General features: G+C 44.2%; 1 protein-coding gene across 2 annotated transcripts in view; it reads right to left on the reverse strand.

Moving 5' to 3' along the window:
* Window positions 1–756: 756 nt before the first annotated feature.
* Window positions 757–20,834, reverse strand: part of capn5b (calpain 5b) — a gene marked incomplete at both ends in the record, with an annotated part of 156,657 nt that continues 136,579 nt past the window's right edge. Inside the window, 5 exons of one of the 2 annotated variants that reach the window (XM_083634584.1) lie at window positions 757–939; window positions 5,396–5,532; window positions 10,347–10,468; window positions 19,831–20,027; window positions 20,582–20,704. In XM_083634584.1, coding sequence (XP_083490710.1) covers window positions 757–939; window positions 5,396–5,532; window positions 10,347–10,468; window positions 19,831–20,027; window positions 20,582–20,704 — 762 coding nt within the window. Of the gene's footprint in view, window positions 940–5,395; window positions 5,533–10,328; window positions 10,469–19,830; window positions 20,028–20,581; window positions 20,705–20,834 lie in introns of both variants that reach the window. The other variant, XM_083634583.1, reaches the window with a different exon arrangement.

The raw sequence follows: 20,834 nt of genomic DNA on the forward strand, positions 1-20,834 counted from the left end.
AAAAACATCTGTCGTTTGAATAAATGCCTTCAAAGCAGAGTGGTGTTCAGATTTAAGAGTACAGCGATTGGTACTTCTAATCGATTTAGAACAGCCTCCATAGCAGCAGCTATATCATCTATAGTGGTCGCCATTGTTGTTCGCTTGCTTGACAACGGCGTTAGTCCCGCCCATTGCACCATTTATTGGCCCTGATTGGCTAATTGTTAGTCCCCTCGGTGCTCATTGGACCGAACATCGGGCCCATATTGGCCTTTTATTAAAAACTAGATATGGGCCAATCGGTGACACCCACTGGCGATATTGCATAAATGGAGGTTCTGTCTGAAAAATCTGCAGGGAAACCTGGCTTACCCTGGCACACCTTGCTGCTAACCCACCTAAAATAATTTCATTAGTATGGGTCTATATATAGCATTATTATATTATTATTATTATTATTATTATTATTTAGTATTCCAATAGAGATGAAGGTCTAAATTTGTTCCGAATTTAAAGATTGTGAATATTGACACAATCCAAACATATTGGTATTGGCCTTCAAAAACCCATATCGGTCGAAGCCTAATTTGAATGCCGAAGCAACAGAAAAAGAGATAGACAGCGAGACAGAAAAAAGACATACAGACAGACAGAAAGAGACAGCAAGAGGCAGAAAAAGACACTGAGGTCCAGATGGGAGTCGGAGGAGGATTCTGGGACGGACTGTGGCGCGGGCCGACCGAAGACCGCGACCCGCAGCGGTGATCGATCGCGTCAGATGTTGGTGAGCGCGGTGCAGGTGATGAGGCGCACAGTGACCGTGCCCGGAAGGTCGTTGTCTTGGCGACTGCCCTTGTCGCGGAGGTGAAGCGTGTGCTGCTCCTGCCGTTCGTTGGGGTCGCTGAACAGGGTCACCTGACCCAGGAAGGTATCCACGATCACGTTCTTGTTATAAATCTGTCGGGCCAAGCCGGCGGAGGGAGGTGGAATAAGAGAGGGAGAAAAAACACAAGAGGGGAAAGTCTGAGCAATAGCAGCCAGAAAATTCCCCAAATCCCCCAAAATGCCAGATTCCACAGAGAAAACACAGAAGGGAGACAGACATTTAAACGTGATGAAAGTTAGAGGAGGGATAGCAAGAAGCACAGAGAGAGAGGATAAGAAAAGTGCTGATGTACAGGAGTTTATGAGTAATAATCACAAACCTTACTTACATTGCACTCTTCAAAAACAATAAACTTTATATTAAACGCAAAACTGGTCCAAAAATAGAGGACTGGAGAGCATAAAAATAATTAAAATAGAGAAAGAAAAGCAAAAAGGAAACGGGAAAAAAATGCTAATTTTGCTAACCTAATCTCCGTAGGGAACTCAGGAATTACCTACAGTACCCAGAGCATCCAGAGCTCTGCTCCTCTTAAGCTGCGTTCACACCGACCTATTAAAGTTTTTCGCTGGCATCGAGTTTACATACAAAGTCAATGCAAACGAGCGATTGGGCGTATATTCGCCCGGGAGAAAAATCGCTGGGCGTCTGAGCGACAGAGACAGAGCGATAGGGAGAAAATACGCTCATCACCCCAGATGAAATATCCCAACTCGAGCGAAAATACGCTGGCATCAGTCGCTCGCTGTTCAACGCTGATTGGCTGCCGTGTGAGAGCGAGTCAAGGATCACACTGGCTTGGAACAAACCGCTGGTTTATTGTGTGGCAACAAACCGCATTGACAGGCTGACAGCTGACATGAAGTGAAGTCTGTACTACCGGTATGGAGCTCGCGTTAGGAGCACGCTGATAGGCTTAGCTTGTAAACAACGACGGTGGCTCGTAGTGGACAAACATCATGACATTGCGTAACGCTATAGCCCCCACATGTCCGTCAATTCGTGTGCCTGTTGATGAGCGATTTAAACAGCGACAGAGCGATTCTAAAGGGTTGAATCAAGCGACAGAGCGAAAAATAAATATCTCGGTGTGAACACAGCTTTACTGTGATGATGCACTTTCATCAGTCATGGCTGATATAGGGTTCTTAAAGGCCGGCTTTACCGTGGGGAATATGAATATATATTAAATCTCACGCCCCTAAGGTTTTCGAATCCGTTGAAATTTTTGAAATTGGTTGTTTCCCGCCAGAGATATCACCAGAAATCCACTCTGTGTGGAGGGGGGGGGTGGTGGAGGGGAGGGGCGGGTGCGGGGACCCGAAATACTACATTTCCCACAATGCACTGGGCTCGCGTGGCCTTCGTTTTCATGCCCACCCCTCAGGCATTTGGCTGATATCAAACTCCAGTAGGTGGCGGTAATGCACATATTTGCCAACCGCCATAAAACTCAAAGAAGAAGAAGAAGAAGAAGGCTTCGACAATAAAAGATACAAAGAAGAAGAAATAAATCGAAAATAAAATTGCCTCCAAATTGCACCAAATGTAAACGGTAGTATATATGTCGGGAGATGTCTTCATAAAAAAAAATTCATGCATTTTAAGGCATTTTCGTAGGAGTTACGCGCATCTGATGTTGTAACTATTTTCTGTAAAAATGTGTAAAAATGGGTACATTGCTCAGCGTTGATTTCGTTACTTCAACTCACCTACTACTAGATGTAAAATTTGACGAGCTTTCCAATGCCGCCAGTCCCGTGTCTTTTGGTGCTTCCGTTCCAGAGATATGGTCTCTTGGCAAGGAGCTATGGAAAGCTAACCTAGCTACAGTATTCTATGCGGGTGAACAAGATGGCTGCCTTTTGCTTTTCGTCGAGAGCTCTGAAGGGGCGTGGAGGACCTCTAGAGGCGGGACCATGGCTCACAAGACTTGTAGTTCATAGGCCCTCGAGTTCCGCAAGCGGGGAGGGAAGCCGGGTGACGCGTAACGCGTCACCCGGCTTCCCTAAAAATGTGAGAGATGCCTGATAGGTCAGGCAGTGAAGCTCCAATTTCAAATAATTTCAACGGATTCTAAAACCTTAGGGGCGTGAGATTGATATATATTCATATTCCCCACGGTAAAGCCGTCCTTTAATTGATTGGTTATGGCTGATATAAGGATGACCCACGACAATGACCCAAAACATATGGACAATGCAACAAAGGAGTGGCTCCAGACGAAGCACATTAAGGTCATGGAGTGGTCTAGCCAGTCTCCGGACCTTAATCCCATAGAAAGTCTGTGGAGGGACCTGAAGCTTCGAGTTACCAAGCGAGAGCCTTGAAACCTTAAGGATTTAGAGAGGATCTGCAAAGGAGTGGACCAAAATCCCTCCGGAGATGTGCGCAAACCTGGTGACCAACTACAAGAAACATCTGATCTCTGTGCTCACCAACAAGGGTTTCTCCACCAAGTACTAAGTCATGTTTTGCTAGGGGATGAAATACTTTACGCAATCAAATGCAAATCAATTTATATCTTTTATATAATGTGATTTTCTGTTCAGTTCATCTCTTTGTCAGTGGGCAAACTTACAAAATCGGCAAGGGATCAAATAATTATTTCCATATATATATATATATATATATATATATATATATATACATATATATATATATATATATATATATATATATATATATATATATATATATATATATATATATACTATATATATAATATATATATAAATATATATATAATATATATATAATATATATATTGTGTATATATATATATATAATATACAGGCCTAGCTAGGTATAATTTTGTTGTTGTGATGAAAACGAAAGCTACTGTCATAACAAATTACAAGTAGAGGTAAAGTAAGTAAAGATGGTGGTGCAAACACCTGCACAAAGTAGGGATGCGCCGATCGATCGGCACGTGACCGGAAATGGCCGATTTCGAGCTGATCGGCCTCGGCCGGTGATCTGCGCCGGTCAGTCCACATAGCCGATTCTGTGCGCCGGTCGGCTCCTCCCTTTTTTTGTTTGGTCAATTACCTGCACGATGCACGCGTTCACGTGACGTGCGCGCACCACAAGGCAGAGAGATAGATGGGCTGCAGCCAAAAGGAAACACACGCCAGCATGTCCTCCTCATTGTGGAAATTTTGCAGTTTGTCACACATGCAAGTTGAAAATAAGCCGCGGAGACAGAGGTGCGGGCGAGTCCCGCTCGGCTGGAGTCGAGTCTGAGCGGCTCGCTTCACCTCACTGGCCCCTCTCTCTCCACTCCCTCTCCCCGGCCACACAGCGCACCAGAGCGCATCACTTGGCGAAGTGATGCGCCAAGTGCACCTTCACTTGGCGAAGTGAAGGTGAGATGGAGCCCTGTGTCCAGTATGATATGGTTACCGTTCCCCGACCTGCTGCAGCTGCAGCAGTCCACATCACCGCTGCTGCACATCAGCTGTTGCTGCTGCCTGTTAGTCATGTTGTAACGTGGATACAGGAGAGGACTGCGAAACAATAGAACGACGGACATAATAATAAAACGCATCGGCAAGGCATGTGCAAGGTTTTCTGTGCGTGATGATTTTTTTTTTCTGGATGGCGGATAAAAGAAAACGCAATTTCGGACTCTGTGTGTAAACTCTGATATTCAGACTGAATCGTCAACTCAAAATCATTTCCTCATCTACTCAAGAACAGCCAAATCCACAACTGTAGAGTGGGCGTGGTTTCGAAGGTCTGGAGCCAGGCTATAAACTCCTTGTCCATGGATCACATTTTGATGTTTATTTTCGAAAAGTAAATGCATGATAGCTGTGGGATATACTGGAATTCATTGTTTTATAGTGATTGCATTTGCACAAAAAAAGAAAAGCTCTGTCCAGTAACCTGGAAGACTTTTATTTTGAGATGTGTTTGAGTGAGATGGTCCTCCTACCTCATGCAAATGATAACAAATGTGACATGAATCTTAATTTTCTATTAAAGCAAAGTTACAAAAAATGTTTGTGTAAGCTAGGGGTGTCAGACTCATATTAGGTAGAGGGCCGGATTTGTTCAACTGAGACCTCATGGGGGCCGGATTTTTTTTTTACTAAAATCAATTCGACTCATTTACTCATTTACTTCACAAAAGAAATACTGCTCTTTCCATTTCTCTTGAAACTGCCTGCATTCCGTGTCAACCTTTCTCTTTTTCGAGAGCATCTTGTTGATTCCTTTGTTTTTTGGTAGGTAGCCGAATGCACGATTCAATTCCAGCGTGGCATCATGGCGGCTTGGTTGACACCTGATGACCTACTGACATACTTCCTTGTAGTGCAGGTTAATTAACTTATGAATGAACTCTTAGCTTGCTTATTAGCCACACGTAGTTCATGATAATGGGGTGCGAATTTAATAATAATAATAATATATATATATATACACTCCTTTATAGAACTTATAAATTCAGTAGCAAGTGCCCTCAGATGGGCAACAGTAATGCATGTTGAGATCAGCATGTATTAGAGGTTGCCAGCTCACCTCGATGTGAATGCCCTCCTTGGGTTTCTTGCGGTAGAACAGGCCTTTGATGTCAAAGTTGGGGCACCGTGTGTCCTTATAAACGGGCGAACGCACCCTCTCTCCTTCACAGGTGATGATCACGTACGGATCCGAAGCTGTGGGAACAAGGATTTAAATCACTACATTGTGCTGATAATCAGTGTTGGGCAAGTTACTTTCAAAATGTAATGTACTACATATTACTAGTTACTTTCACTTGAAAGTAATACGTTCCTTTACAATATTACTGTCTGTGTAGAGTAACTCGTTACTTATTACACTACTTTTGCATTACTTTCACCAAAATAACTGCAGTAGCAGAATGACTTTGCTGCCCCGGAACCATCTAGAAAAATAATTAAAACCGTCTTGAAGTCAGTGTAAACCGTCCAAAATTCTAAATGTTATCCTTTTCCTTTGTTATTGTCATCTATAATGGTTATTTGCATAAAAACACACAATTTGATTAGGAAATGATTGTATCTTTATTTAAATATTTGCTTTGATAAAAAAAATCACTCAATTTGTAACTTGTGTTACTTGACAAAGTAACTGGTATAATATTACTGAAATCCTATTGGTAATAAGTTACTGAGTTACTGCTAAAAGTAATATATTACATGTAGTATGTTACTTTTGTAATGAGTTACCCCCAACACTGATCATAATTGACATACTGGCCCATATTCATAAGACTCGGGGATAACAGCATTGCATAGTGTGAAATCTGTGCCACAGCAATTTGAGGTGATTCATAGTTGCTGTGGCGGTGGCCAGAGCTGCAGAGACACTATTGTCTGCAGTGGCCCATGTGAATATGAAAATCAATATGTAAATGTCCGGTTGCATCATTTATGAAACACTCCCGTGATAATCCACGCCCATGTGCAAGTACAACTCATCGCAGGTGTTTCACACTGTAAAACAATATTAACCACTGTGTCCAAGAAAGTCGCCTTGACAAAAAATAGGTTTTAGAGATATTTTGCTCCCCCCCCCCCCCCTATTTTTTTTATCCCATTTTTATCCCCCATTAGTGCTAATTTATATTTATCCTGGTTGCTGCTCCACCCTCTGCCGATCTGGGAAGAGCCGAAAACTGGCTCCATGCTTCCTCCGAGACATGGGCAGTTAGCCAGCCGCTTCTTTTCACCTGACAGGGGAAGCTTCACCGGTAGGACATAGCACGTGGGAGGATCACGCTATTCCAACGAGTTCCCCTCCCTCTGAACAGGCGCCCCTAACGACCAGAGGAGGCACCACATCAGCGACCAGGATATTGCATGTTTTCGTGAAGGGGTTCCTATATGAAGGAAGCCCCCGGGAGGCACGGGGAGAACATGCAAACTCCACACAGAAAGGCCCTTTTTGACAGATATTTTGCTTTTTAATGAAACTTTGTAACTTAGTGTAGACAATCAGAGGTTGGAACTATACCAACTTGCCAGAGAAAGTGGTATTTTTTGCGCAGTGGTGTGCTTTTATGAATCTCTTACGGGACATGCAAATGATCAGAAGCAGAGCAGTGGTGCCAAAAAAGCAGAGCAGGTAAACTGAGAGCGTAAACCCTGCTTATGAGTAGGGGAAAAGCAGCACCACAGTCTTACTCACTACCTAGGGCTGGAGAATAATACAATATTATCGATTATCATCTTTCAGTGGAATCATATCGTGATGATATGAAGATATTTTAATATCGTGACACATTCTGGTGTACAAATTGTTTATGGCAAATTTGACTTACACACTGATCAAATGAGGTATGGTAGGAATATTATTTGAAAATGTCTGTTTTGTTTGGTATAAAACCTAACATTACCATTCTGTTCAATGAGATTTACATGAATTTGATTATTTAACACGATTTTGAATACATATACCATATTGTGATATCGATAAAAATCCGTATGATTATCATGATATTGATTTCCACTATATTGCCCAGCCCTGTTAAACCTGCTGGTGCCTTTTAGAAATATGGGCCACTGTGTATACGTTTACAAATACCACGTCAGTATAATCTTATAATCTTATTTGGGTTAATTAGGTGAAGAGTTCATTTCCAAAACAGTATACTGTAGATACAGTATACTGGTGTAAGTATACTACTACAGACCAATATCTAATCTCCCCTTTATAGCCAAAATAATTGAAAAGGTTGTTTACCTACAACTCAATAGATTCCTAACCTCAAATGATCTCCTAGATAAACTCCAATCAGGCTTTCGCCCCCATCACAGCACTGAAACCGCGCTTACTAAAGTCATAAATGACATCAGAATGAACACAGACTCAGGCAAAAATTCGATTCTAGTGCTACTGGATCTTAGCGCTGCATTTGACACTGTTGACCACTCAATTTTATTGGACAGACTGGAAAACTGGGTTGGGCTATCAGGTACGGTCCTCCAGTGGTTCAAGTCCTATCTTCAAGACAGGAAGTACTTCGTCTCCATTGGCAATTACACATCTGACCTAACTAGGATGACTTGTGGGGTGCCTCAAGGATCCATTATGGGGCCCGTTCTCTTCAACCTTTATATGCTCCCTCTAGGCCTAATTATGCAAAAAAACAAAGTAGCCTATCATAACTATGCAGACGACACTCAGTTGTATATAACTCTTTCCTCAGCTGACTATGCCCCCATAGAATCATTGTGCCAGTGCATTGATCAAATAAATAACTGGATGTGCCAGAATTTCCTACAGCTAAACAAAGACAAAACTGAGGTGATCGTGTTTGGCCCCAAAGAACAAAGGCTTAAAATCACTGTACGCCTTGAGTCTCTATCCCTGAAGCCTAAGGATCAAGTCAAAAATCTTGGAGTTATTATTGATTCCGATCTCAACTTTAACTCCCACATTAAGTCAATTAGAAAATCTGCTTTTTATCATCTTAAAAATATAGCAAGAATTAGGGGATACATGTCCAGACAGGATCTAGAAAAACTAATTCACGCCTTCATTTATAGTAGGTTAGACTACTGCAATAGCCTTTTTTCTGGTCTCTCCAAAAAAGAACTTAGGCAACTTCAACTCATTCAGAATGCTGCTGCTAGAGTTCTAACGAAGACTAAGAAAGCTGATCATATCACTCCAGTTCTTAAGTCCTTACACGGGTTGCCAGTTTGTCAGAGAATAGATTTTAAAATACTGTTATTAGTCTATAAATCACTTAATGGCCTAGGCCCAAAATACATAGCTGAATTGCTCCCACGCTACGAACCGTCTAGAACTCTTAGGTCAACAGGGTCCAGCTTATTAACTGTCCCTAGGATCAAATCAAATCACGGGAAGGCTGCATTTACCCACTATGCTTCTGCTAGCTGGAACAAATTGCCTGAAGACCTCAGATCTGCCCCAACCTTACTTACTTTTAAAAATAGACTAAAGACTTTTATGTTTACCGTCACTTTTAACTGCTGACAGCTACTATGCAAACCCAATGAGTCCTCTATAAGTTTTAGCTCTCTCTGCAACTGCTGCGCCTGTTGCTTATTGCACTTTTTATACTCTTTTTTTTTAAGTTTTGTTGTGATGCTTTTAAATGTCCATTTTATTTCTTCTTTTCGTTTATTTTCCTGTGTGCTTAATGAAGTTGCTTAATGCACTTTTTATACTCTTTTTTTTAAAGTTTTGTTGTGATGCTTTTAAATGTCCATTTTACTCTCTTCTTTTCTTTTCTTTTCCTGTCAACCATTTTATGTGAAGCACTTTGAATTGCCTCTGTGTATGAAATGTGCTATACAAATAAACTTGACTTGACTTGACTTGTAAGTAGGCAGAATGTTTTCTCAAATTGTGGAGATCTCATTTTGGGACAAAATGCTTCACCTGCACTACCGTACATACATTTCAACTGATTCTCTGACCAGCTGGGCGTCTGTTTCAGCAAAAGAATATAAAGATGAAAGGTGGGTCAAGGGTAAAAAAACTCTATAGGGTTATGCACACACTGTAAGAGAGTTAAAGCTGCATTCAGCGATGTTTTTGTGTTAAAATAAGTGTTAAATGGCTTTATATTCTTACAGCAATCACTGAAATAGAGTGTTTGGTCAGTGACTTGAAACCCCCAACCCCCCGCTGTCCTCTATCTCTCTCCTGTAGTCCTGCAGGCAGGGCAGGCATATCTCCACAACCATAACTCGTAGAGACTCCACGGATTGCGGCATTGGATTCGGGGTGAAAAAATATAGTCCTGTACAGGGATCGCGATTGGACTTTCCGTTTCTCAGAAATGTCAACTTTTCTCTGATTGGATCAAAATTGGCGCCGACTTCAAACTATCCAATCAGAGAAAAGTTGACATTTTCTGGGAAACGGAAGGTCAGATCGGGATCCCTCTAAAGGACTATAAGTAGGTACGGTTGCAGAGATACGTCGGCACTGCCTGCAGGACTACAGGAGAGAGATAGAGGACAGTGGGGGGTTTGGGGTTTCAAGTCACTGACCAAACACTCTATTTCGGTGATTGTTGTCAGAATATAGAGCCATTTAGCACTTAGTTGAACACAAAAACATCGCTGAATGCAGCTTTAAGGGAGTGAGTACACTGCAGACTAGAAGTTGGTAAATAACTAGTTACATCCACTAGGTAGTGCTGTAGTACTTCCTTGCTTTGGTCAGGTTCCCTTTCCTACAAGGGATTGAGGCAGTGTAGCTCTGTGGGTGGTCAAAGGAGTTTGCAGTGCTTTGCGAGATAGGAACACAACCATTAACATGTGAACACAGTGCACATCTACACATCTGCATACAGACTTAAACACAAGCCGAGATACAGCTGCTGAGCAAACGTTCGCTGTGCAGTTCATGGAAAAAAAATAAAAAAAATAAGTGGAAAAAAAATCCCTCATATTTTCTCCACTCCCTTCAATGATTTTGTCTCTCTGCTCTGTCGACCTGCTCTATCCACTCTGTCTAGTGGTCCTACCTCCATTGGAGTCCTGTCCCTGCAGTCCCTCAGCGCTCAGTACGTGGACCTGAGTGACCAGCTGAGGGTAGCCACACATCCCTGTCCAGCATGTCTGGGGAGGCTCGTCCAGAGTCAACTCTCTGGCAGAGGAAGAATACACATGCATTTTAGCCACCCTGCGCTGATGACATGAAGTAGCCATTTTAGAGGTTATTGACACTACAACAATTACAATTATTACAACAATCACAATGGGATGAAGGAGGAATATGTAGATACACATTTTTCTGCTGAGAGCTTCTTCATCTGTGCTGCTCTGGTTTGTCTCAACTGCACTTTGCTGTGATATTTTGGTGAGTTTGCTTTGCCTTGCTTTTTGTGTCTTTTAAATTGTGGTAGATACTGCTATTTAGGCCATAGACTTTAGACTGCTATCTGGGCCTGTAGATACCCAGCTAACTGTTCACAGGCTGCGATCAGGTGAGCACCAGCCTCTCAACGAGCCGGTGATTGCCTGGGCGGAGCTTAGAACCTCTGTTGATCCTGTATTTCTTAGCATAGTCAGTCTACAGCGGCAGCTGTAAGCGGCAGCCTCTGGGCACGAAGACAAGGGAGTCTTTATGCGGGAGTCCATCGAGGGTAGGCCAGATAATAGGGTTTTCTTTTGTTACTTCTCTTTGTCTAACTACTTGCTCATCTACCCAACTATGTGTCGTTTCCCCATCCCTGTTGTAACATCTGCCCACAGACGCCGTAGACACGGCTTTTTCAGGTATAGTAACCCAGGTAATCTTTCCTACCCTAAGCACACTAATAGTCCTTGTACTATTTCCGGAGGACTCTGGAACTGCCAGTCCGCGGTTAAGAAAACTGAGACCATCTCAGCTCATGCTCTTTCTCAATCCCTCCACTTTCTAGCTCTCACAGAGACTTGGATCATTCCTGAAAACACTGCTACTCCTGCAGCTCTCTCTGCTGCTCGCACACCCCCAGAGCCTCTGGCCGTGGGGGGGGGGGGGGGGGGGGGGGGGGGGGGGCACTGGTCTCCTTATCTCTCCCAAATGGACCTACACTGTCACTCCTCTCTCTCATCTCTCTATATCCTCTTTTGAGTCCCATGCAGTTGCCATATCCCTACCCATCAAACTCAACATTGTGGTAATCTCCTGCCCACCTGGTCAGCTTGGTGACTTTGTCAACGAGCTGGACACCCTTCTCTCAGTCTTTCCTGAGGATGGTACTCCACTCATTCTTCTGGGCGACTTCAACATCCAGCCAGTAACCTTACAACCTCTGCCATTCCTTAACTTCTCATCCTTCGACCTCTACCTATCTCAATCTCCTCCTACTCACAAAGCAGGGAATGTGCTCGACATGGTCTTCACCAGATCCTGCTCCACCTCTAACCTCACTGCGACTCCTCTTCCTGTATCCGACCACCACTTTATATCCTTCTACCTTCACACTATCACCTCCCGACGCAACCTAAAAACTCTCTCACCTAACTCCCTCTCTTCTGCCCTCCTCTCCCTGCTTCCCTCAGCCGAGTAGTTCTCTCTCCTGTCCACTGAGGAGGCTTCCACCCCTCTTCTATCCTCTCTCTCCTCCGCTCTTGATTCTCTTTGCCCACTCACCACTAAGCCTGCCCGATCCTCTCCCCCTGCTCCTTAGTTGACTGAATCTCTGCGAACTCATCGAACAGAGCTTCGGGCAGCTGAGAGGAAATGGAGAAAATCACATCACCCTAAAGATCTCTCTTCCTACCACCTTATCCACTCCAACTTCCCCTCTACTGTCTCCAAAGCGAAAAGCTCCTTCTTCATCTCTGAAATCCAGGCCTCTGCATCCAACCCCAGTAAACTGTTTAACACCTTCTCCACCCTCCTCAACCTCCCGTCCCCTACCTCCTCCCTCTCTGCTGATGATTTTGTAACCTTCTTTACTAAGAAGGTAGATGACATCAGCTCCTCCTTCCATCCTCCAGGTACCCTCAATAACACTCCCGACTCAAATCCTGCTTCTCTGCCCCCCATCCCCGGATTTACTTCCTTCTCTCCCCTCTCTCCTGATTAAGTACTTAAAGGACGGCTTTCCCGTGGGGAATATGAATATATATTAAATCTCACGTCCCTAAGGTTTTCGAATCCGTTGAAATTTTTGAAATTGGTTGTTCACAGCCTGAGCAATCAACCATCTCTCACATATTTTTTGGCCTCGCCAACGCGTTTTACGTCAGAGAGGCCAAGTCCGCCTTGCGGAAGTCGAGCACCTATGAACTACAAGTGTTGTGGGGGTGTGCCGCCATGGTTCCGCCTCTAGAGGTCCTCCACGCCCCTTCAGAGGTCCTGAAGAAAAACAAAAGGCAGCCATCTTTTTTCACCGCTTAGCCTAGGCTAGCTAATGTTAGCTTCCCATAGCTCCTTGCAAAGAACCATATCTCGGGAAGGGAAGCACCTACAGACACGGGACTGGCGGCATTGGAAAGCTCATCAAATTTTACATCTAGTAGAAGGTGCGTTGAAGTTACGAAATCAACGCTGAGCAATGTACCCTTTTTTACACATTTTTACATGAAATAGTTACAACATCAGATGCTCATAACTCCTAGGAAAATGCATGAATTTTTTTTTTATGAAGACATCTCCCGACATATATACTACCGTTTAAATTTGGTGCAATTTGGAGGCAATTTTTTTTTAATTCTTCTTCTTCTCCTAATGTTTTTATGTCGAAACCTTCTTCTTCTTCTTCTTCTTTGAGTTTTATGGCGGTTGGCAAACATATATGTGCATTACCGCCACCTACTGGAGTTTGATATCAGCCAAATGCCTGAGGGGTGGGCGTGGAATCGAAGGCCACGCGAGCCCAGTGCATTGTGGGAACTGTAGGATTTCGGCTCCCCGCACCCGCCCCTCCCCCCCACCAGCCCCCCCCCCCACACACACACAGAATGGATTTTGGTTGATTGCTCAGGCTGTGAACAACCAATTTCAAAAAATTCAACGGATTCAAACTCCTTAGGGGCGTGAGATTTAATATATCTTCATATTCCCCATGGGAAAGCCTTCCTTTAAACTTGTCAGCTCTAACTGAGCCACTTGCTGTCCCCTCGATCCTATCCCTTCCTCTCTCCTCCAAACCATCCCACCTGACATACTGTATCTCCCTTCCTCACTACCTTCATAAACTCCTCTCTGTCCTCAGGTCTTGTTCCCCCTGCTCTAAAGACTGCTAGAGTCAAGCCTCTGCTTAAGAAACCCTCCCTTGACCCTACTGCTATTCAGAACTACAGACCTGTCGCTCTACTCTCATTCCTTTCCAAAACCCTCGAACGCGCAGCGTCCGACCAACTTTCTCTCTATCTCTCCCAGAATGACCTCCTGGACCCTCTGCAATCCAGTTTCAAGGCTTCTCACTCCACTGAGACAGCTCTTCTTGCAGTCACAGAGGCCCTTCACACTGCTAAGGCCTCATCCCTCTCCTCTGTCCTTGTCCTCCTTGACCTGTCTGCTGCTTTTGATACAGTCAACCACCAAATCCTTCTCTCCACTGACCTCGGCATCTCAGGTTCTGCACACTCCTGGTTTGCTTCCTATCTCTCTAACCACTCATACCAGGTCCCTCTCCAGATCCTGCCCTCTTATCACCGGTGTCCCCCAGGGCTCAGTCCTGGGCCCCTTGCTTTTCCTTCTCTATATCAGATCTCTTGGCCATGTGATCTCATCTCATGGCTTTTCTTATCACTGCTATGCTGATGACACCCAGCTTTTCCTTTCCTTCCCCACCTCCGACACCCAAATCGAGGCTCGCATCTCTGCATGCCTCAAAGACATTGGTGACTGGATGACTGCCCACCACCTCAAGCTCAATCTTGGTAAGACAGAGCTACTCTTCCTCCCAGGGAAAGACTGCCCTCTCGCAGATCTCTCCATCTCCATTGACAATACCACAGTGCTTCCCTCCCAAACAGCTAAGAACCTTGGGGTGATCCTTGACAACCAGCTGCGCAACACTGCTGCGACAGCACGCTCCTGTAGGTTCTCCCTCTAGAACATCCGCAAAATCCGTCCCTTTCTCACAAAGGAAGCGACTCAACTCCTGGTCCAGTCACTTATCATCTCCCGCCTGGACTACTGCAACGTGCTCCTGGCCGGCCTACCTGCCGCTGACATCCGACCGCTTCAGCGCATTCAGAACGCTGCAGCCCGTCTGGTATTCAACCAAGCCAAATTCTCTCATGTCACTCCCCTCTTCCGGGACCTTCACTGGCTTCCCATCTCGGCACAAATCAAATTCAACACACTGGTACTGGCTTACAGGGCAGTACACCAGACAGCTCCTCTGTACCTGCAATCTATGGTCAGGTTCCAAACCTCTCACCGCTCCCTCCGCTCCTCCACTAGTGCAGGACGCCTCGCCCCTCCTTCGCTACGGGCGCTCAAAAGTCGCTCATCCCGATCACGACTTCTTCTCGTCCCTGGCACCACAATGGTGGAATGAGCTCCCTCCTATGGTCAGGACGGCCGCTTCACTGCCAATCTTTCGGCAAAAACTTAAAACACACCTTTTCAGGCTCCATCTGGGCCCTTCTTGAACTAACATCTCTCTCTCTCTCTCTCTCTCACAAAAAAACAACAACTAAACTTTACCACTATTCCTTCGCTGTCATAGACTGTGTTGCATAGTTGATTGCTCTATTGCTGATAAAATGTGTTATTGTAAGTCGCTTTGGATAAAAGCGTCTGCCAAATGACGTAATGTAATGTAATGGCAGGGCTCGACGTTAACTTTTAAAAGTGGTTGCCGGAGGGGCAACCTGGCAAGAGCTTTTGGTTGCCCGAATAAAAATATGGTTGCCCAATTTTAGTCGCCTTATATTTTGAGTAATTAAGATACTATGCAGTCATAAGCCGGCTTAATAATGACGATGTGACAGAAAAGTAAGTATAATAGTCTATAGTATAGTATAATAGGCCTATTCAGTGTGCGCACCGGGTGTAGTAGTAGTAATAATGATAATAATAATAATAATAAATTTGTGTCATTTCGTTTTCTAAACAAATCTTATTTTTTGTTTTTATAATGCATTTGCACTGAAAGGATTTAACTAATATTTGTGAACTTTCATTTTCATATATTTTTTAACAGTTATTGTTCATATTGTGCTTAATTTATTAATTAAAAGCGTTATTGATAATTAAGTAGCCTACCCTCCTCCAGGCCCGGCTCCAGACCCAAGTTACAGAGGAAGCCTGCCCCTAGCTTGGGGGGGCCAAGCTACCCAAGGGGGGTCCGGGGGGATTCTCCCCCGGAAGAAGATTTTGTACATTTTAAAGTTAAATTCGTCAACCTGGCGCATTTGAGAGCAAAATGAAGAGGCTAAATCTGTGAAGAACTACACACATCTCTAATGTGTTGTGACTTTACAAATAATTAGGCCTAAACAATTAATATTAAGTGTATTTACACATTGTGCACAAATTGCATTCATTGTGACAAATTTACAATAGTTAATATCCAGCCAGAATCATTGCAAATGGATGTTCAAAGTAACAGTTAGCAATAGCATTGAGTTAATCAATGCCTAATGACAGCCAGATTCCATGTTAAACTTTAAAACAGAAAAACGGAAAAACGTTTTTAGCAAAAAAAAAAAAAAAAAAAAAAAAAAAATTTGAATGGGGGGGCCAGTTTGTTGAATGGGGGGGCCCGGCCCGGTCAGGCCCGCCCCTAACGCCGGGCCTGCCCTCCTCATGTTCATTCAGGGATACTATGATGACAGTGGTTTGGGGCCCCCACTCTGATGTTGCATAGGGCCCCAAAAGGCCCAGAAGCGGCCCTGCAATCCCTCTCTCTCTCACCCCGTATGAGAGGCTGACAGGCAGGGATGCAAATCATTCCTCAGCACATATACGCGGTGGTAAAACGTTTTTGAAGGATGTCCTGGTCGAGGTGTATGTTGTAGGCTTGTTGTAGGCTACATGCTTTGCAGTATAGCGTTATGCTGGAATTATGCTTGAAGTTTGGACTGTCGCACGGAAATGAGAGACACTGAATCTTGACGAGGAAACGTGTGGAGCGTTTATACACTGTGTGGGTTTCTGCTCGCGGAAGTGAGCTGGAGTCTTGAAAACTCCACTTTGTCCGCCCAGCCGCGTTCACGTAGTTACACAATTCGGGGTGTGCACAGCCAGACGAAAACCGTCTGCACAGCAGCCTTGTGGAGGGGCGCGTCTGCTGATTTGACTCACTTTTCCGTGCGGACACTCGCCGATGCGGGAAGCATATGAGACCTAAGCGCTTGTTGTAGGCTACATGCTTTGCAGTATAGCATTCGTTTTCCGTCCGGTTCAAAGACGCACGGGTATTTCACCTCAATGACAATTTCCTCGTCCTTTGTTTCTGTGCGGGGCTGCGGGCGGACGCGGTTCTTCTTGCGTCTTGCAGCCACTGTGATTGTGTGCGAGCAGCCCCACCTGTCCGAGTCAGTAGCCTACTCGTTAAACATACCGCACGTGCAGCATGCATCACGTAGGTTCCGACTGGTAATTAGTAACATCGTTTCGATTGTAACAGCAATAAAATGTCACATATATGTCACTCACAACAAGTATTAAAACATTTATTTGGTGTATATTTTGCTGTTTGCTGCTGTACATATTTTGTTGCATGTTAAATCGTGGTTGCCCCTGGGGCAACCAAAGACCAAGAAATGGTTGCCCCATGTTTTTTTTGGTTGCCCGGGGCAACCGGGCAGCCGTTAATGTCGAGCCCTTAATGTAATGTAGATACAGATAAGCAGATGAGTTAAGAGTACTTTGCTGTACTTCCCTATTATTTTGTACATTCATTCAGCAGCTCGGCTGCTGCGTGGCCTCGCCTGCCCTATTGCCGCACGCGGGTGTGTGTGCGTTGCTCTTAAGTTTGTAGTAGTGTTGGAGTACTCGAGATGGTCTCAGTCTCATCTTAGACTCGCCCTCCCTCGGTCTTGGTCAAGAGTCGGTCTCGGACAAGCCGGACTCAGGATTTTATTTCAAGACCAATCAAGACCACAACTACAGAGACATCATTACCTGCCTGTGTATTGTCTGACTTATTTATTTTATTTTTAATGTGATTGGGTGGAAAAATCCCCCTTTCGATTGCAACCAATAACTTTGCAGTTTGAAAGTTCTACCGCTGAACCCACTCCCCTCACACGGCAAGGACGACAACACAAGGAGACAAGGCATGGATGGGAGAGCAGAGCAGTGGCTGGTCTTGACTCAGTCTTGCTCCTCCTCGGTCTTGGTGCCCCCCCCCCCCCCCCCCCCCCCCCCCCCCTTCCAGTCTTGGTCTCGGTCTCAGTTTAGGTGGTCTCGACTCACACTAGTATGTAGGTATAGGAATAGGTATGACACCGCACCCCAACACACATAATGAATGCAGAGTGATTTGCATCTGTACCCCACCATTTGAAAGAGTGTGGAGAGATCTACAGTAATGCCTGTGACTGTAACTTTTACAGTATGCTTTTACTTTGAAGATTGAACGCCCTAGCAGAAGCGACTTTGGCTTAAGCAAATGGTTCAAAGATCGTGTGGCATTTGTTTTGGTGTCCTTATGAGACTGTTTGATCTCCATCGAAAACTAACTCACTCCAAATAAAGTGCTCCTGGGTTGGTTTGGAAGTGTACTGAGAAACCACCTTTTCAGCAAGGTCTTCTGTAATTGGCACCCGAGTGCGATTGTATTCTCATATGCCCAAACAAAACCAAAGAGGAAACTGCTCAAAAAAGCTGCTTTAAACAAACTCAGCCCCCTAAGTTTGGTGTTGAAAAGCCAAATAGTGAAAAAGCATTAGGGAAAGAAGTGGAATTCAAACGTAACAGGAATACAAACACATACATGGTGAACAAAGAGAGATAACTTTCTTTCTGCTGGTTGTGTGACAGTGCAGTACAAACAGGTTAATTTGTCGCACCAATTGTCACATGGTTTCCCATCTCCACCCATATTCAGTCCAATCCTATCACGGTTTGTTTGTCCTCTCTTGTGTAACGTTAGCGATAGTATTCTGGATTCCAAAGGACTTGGAAAGACCTTTGGGTAACCCATGACGTAATGTGATAGTAGAATGTGTTGCTCAATGAAGTTCACTCATATGAGCGTAACAGAAATACACTTTTGGGATCTGGACGAATCACACAAGTCACTCAAATTGACATGAAAGAAGCAGCATTCGCAGAAAAATCCCTGAAAAAAGATGGTATAGAATAGTGGTCCTGAAGGGAAACTTGAACATGGACAACTGGATATGTGTGTCAAATTTCATGTTGGTCGGACTTCTGGCGTGGGAGATATGGAGTGTTAAAGGAACAGTTCACCCAAAAATATAAATTCAGTCGTCATCTATCTTTTGTTAGTCCCCAAAGACTTCATCAGGGTGAGTAGATAATAACTTATTATTTTCATGCTATGCTGAACTTTTCCTTGAACATTTTTCATTTTGACCTGTAATTGTAGCATCCCAATCACTATACATTTGTGAATGCATAAATGCAGATGCAAGATGCGTCATTTGCCAATAGTTCCGTAATACTGTACATGGGCCTAGTGGCGAGATTACAAGCACAGTGTATTCACCTTATTATTAGCCCATATAAGGACGCTTCTGCATGACGTCATTTTGTAATCGTCTTTCCGTTTTAGACACGGAGCCATAGTCCTTTTTAGACTAGACTAGACTTTTTAGGCCAAAAAGCTGTTTTCAAGCAAAAAAACAAACCGTTGTAAAGTTTTAATATTTTTTCGGGGGAGAACGTAACATTCCTATTTGGAAATATTTAACGAGCAGCGAGAACTGAGAGCGCTGGCTGTGTGACTAGTTGGACATAGCTAGTATCTGTCAATCCCTAACGCTACTACTGGCAGTGAGAAAACACTGTCAATGTGCTTTTGTAACTAACGTTAAATGCCGACTGGGTACAGCCATCGGCTCCTCGCAGCAGTAACACTATGAACATGTAACTGAAGTTGGCTGCAGTATAGCTGCTGAATGTTGTCAAACTTCATTCATAGTGACGTTTTGTTTTGAAATTGGCCGCCAACTAGTGCTGAACCGGAAGAACAAAATACAATTGACCATTTGGGGCCCGCGGGCCAGCTCTGTTTGTTTTTTTATTTTTTATCCCATTTTTAATCCCCTATTAGTTCTAATTTACTTTTATTTATCCTGGTTATTGGTCCATGTTTAAGCTCCCCACAAATGCAGATGTTTTTTTAAATATATATAACCAATTGCAAATTATTACAATTACCAAACAGATAAAAAGTAGATTATTATTGAAATGTTATTTTAGATTTAGAATGTTAATTTTCTATAAAACACAATACATTTTAATGTAATTCCACAACGTTTATTTTTGGCCCTCGGCCCTCCACCCAGATTGAGTTTTGGCCCTTCATGGGAAAGAATTTGGGCACCCCTGCTATAGACAATCATTGAAGCGGTCGGCTTTACTTGCAGTCTGAAGGCACATCAGTGAAGCAGCGGAGCAGGAAGTCGCCCTGCTGCCCGGGGTCGAAGCAGGTCGGGATGATGACGTAGCGGCCCTCGTTCAGCTCCTTCCTGAGGAAGACGCACCGCGAGTTGATGTAGATGGAGCCCGCCACTTTCTGCTGGGCTGAGTGCATACGGTACTTCCGGTTGAGCTCCACCTGCGGCGTGAGAAGGCAACAATGTGAGATATGATCCGATGCCACCGTGATGTCACCCCTTTGGTTTGCGGATCCCCGCTTTGAAACCTGGAGTGTGACATTTTGACCGTCGCCATCTTGGCCTGAGAAGAGCCGCATGGCGATGACTGGACAGGCAATCACATCCCAAAACATAGAATCTATTTGACTCTAAATAGCATCATCATTTACTAAATGAACATCATGCTGTATTGAAGAAGACTTGAACCTAGCAATTGAGGCTGTGGATATTATCAGGGTCAGGATTACACAAGACCATAAACTCATTGGGAAAGTGTTTTGCAGCCAACCTCAAGTGGCCATTCGAGGAACTGCAGTTTTCGTCACTTCCGCGTTGTCTTCATCTTTCCAAGCCAGAAGTTGCCGTTTGGATATTATATAGGCAGTCACTATCATAGAAAGCATCCATGTGAGTCACGTTCTTTGTATGTTTCTTGGTGTGTGTGTGTGTGTGTGTGTGTGTGTGTGTGTGTGTGTGTGTGTGTGCGCATGTGTGTGTGTGTGTGTGTGTTTACCCGGTGAATGTCAAAGCCTATGGCCAGGTTTTCCCCTTTGCCCTCTTTGGGTGTGGCTCTCTTCTCTTTCTGCTGCAGGCAGATCAGCACCTCATCCTCCACCTTCTTCACATCAAACACGTACTGAGGAGAGAAAGGAGGACACAATGTAACACTCCAACATTGATCACACACCCCTCTCACTCTCTCTCACACACACCCCTCTCACTCTCTCTCACACACACCCCTCTCTCTCTCTCACACACACCCCTCT

The sequence above is a fragment of the Poromitra crassiceps genome (genome assembly GCF_964638095.1).
Source record: "Poromitra crassiceps genome assembly, chromosome: 1".
NCBI classification, from domain to species: Eukaryota; Metazoa; Chordata; class Actinopteri; order Beryciformes; family Melamphaidae; genus Poromitra; species Poromitra crassiceps.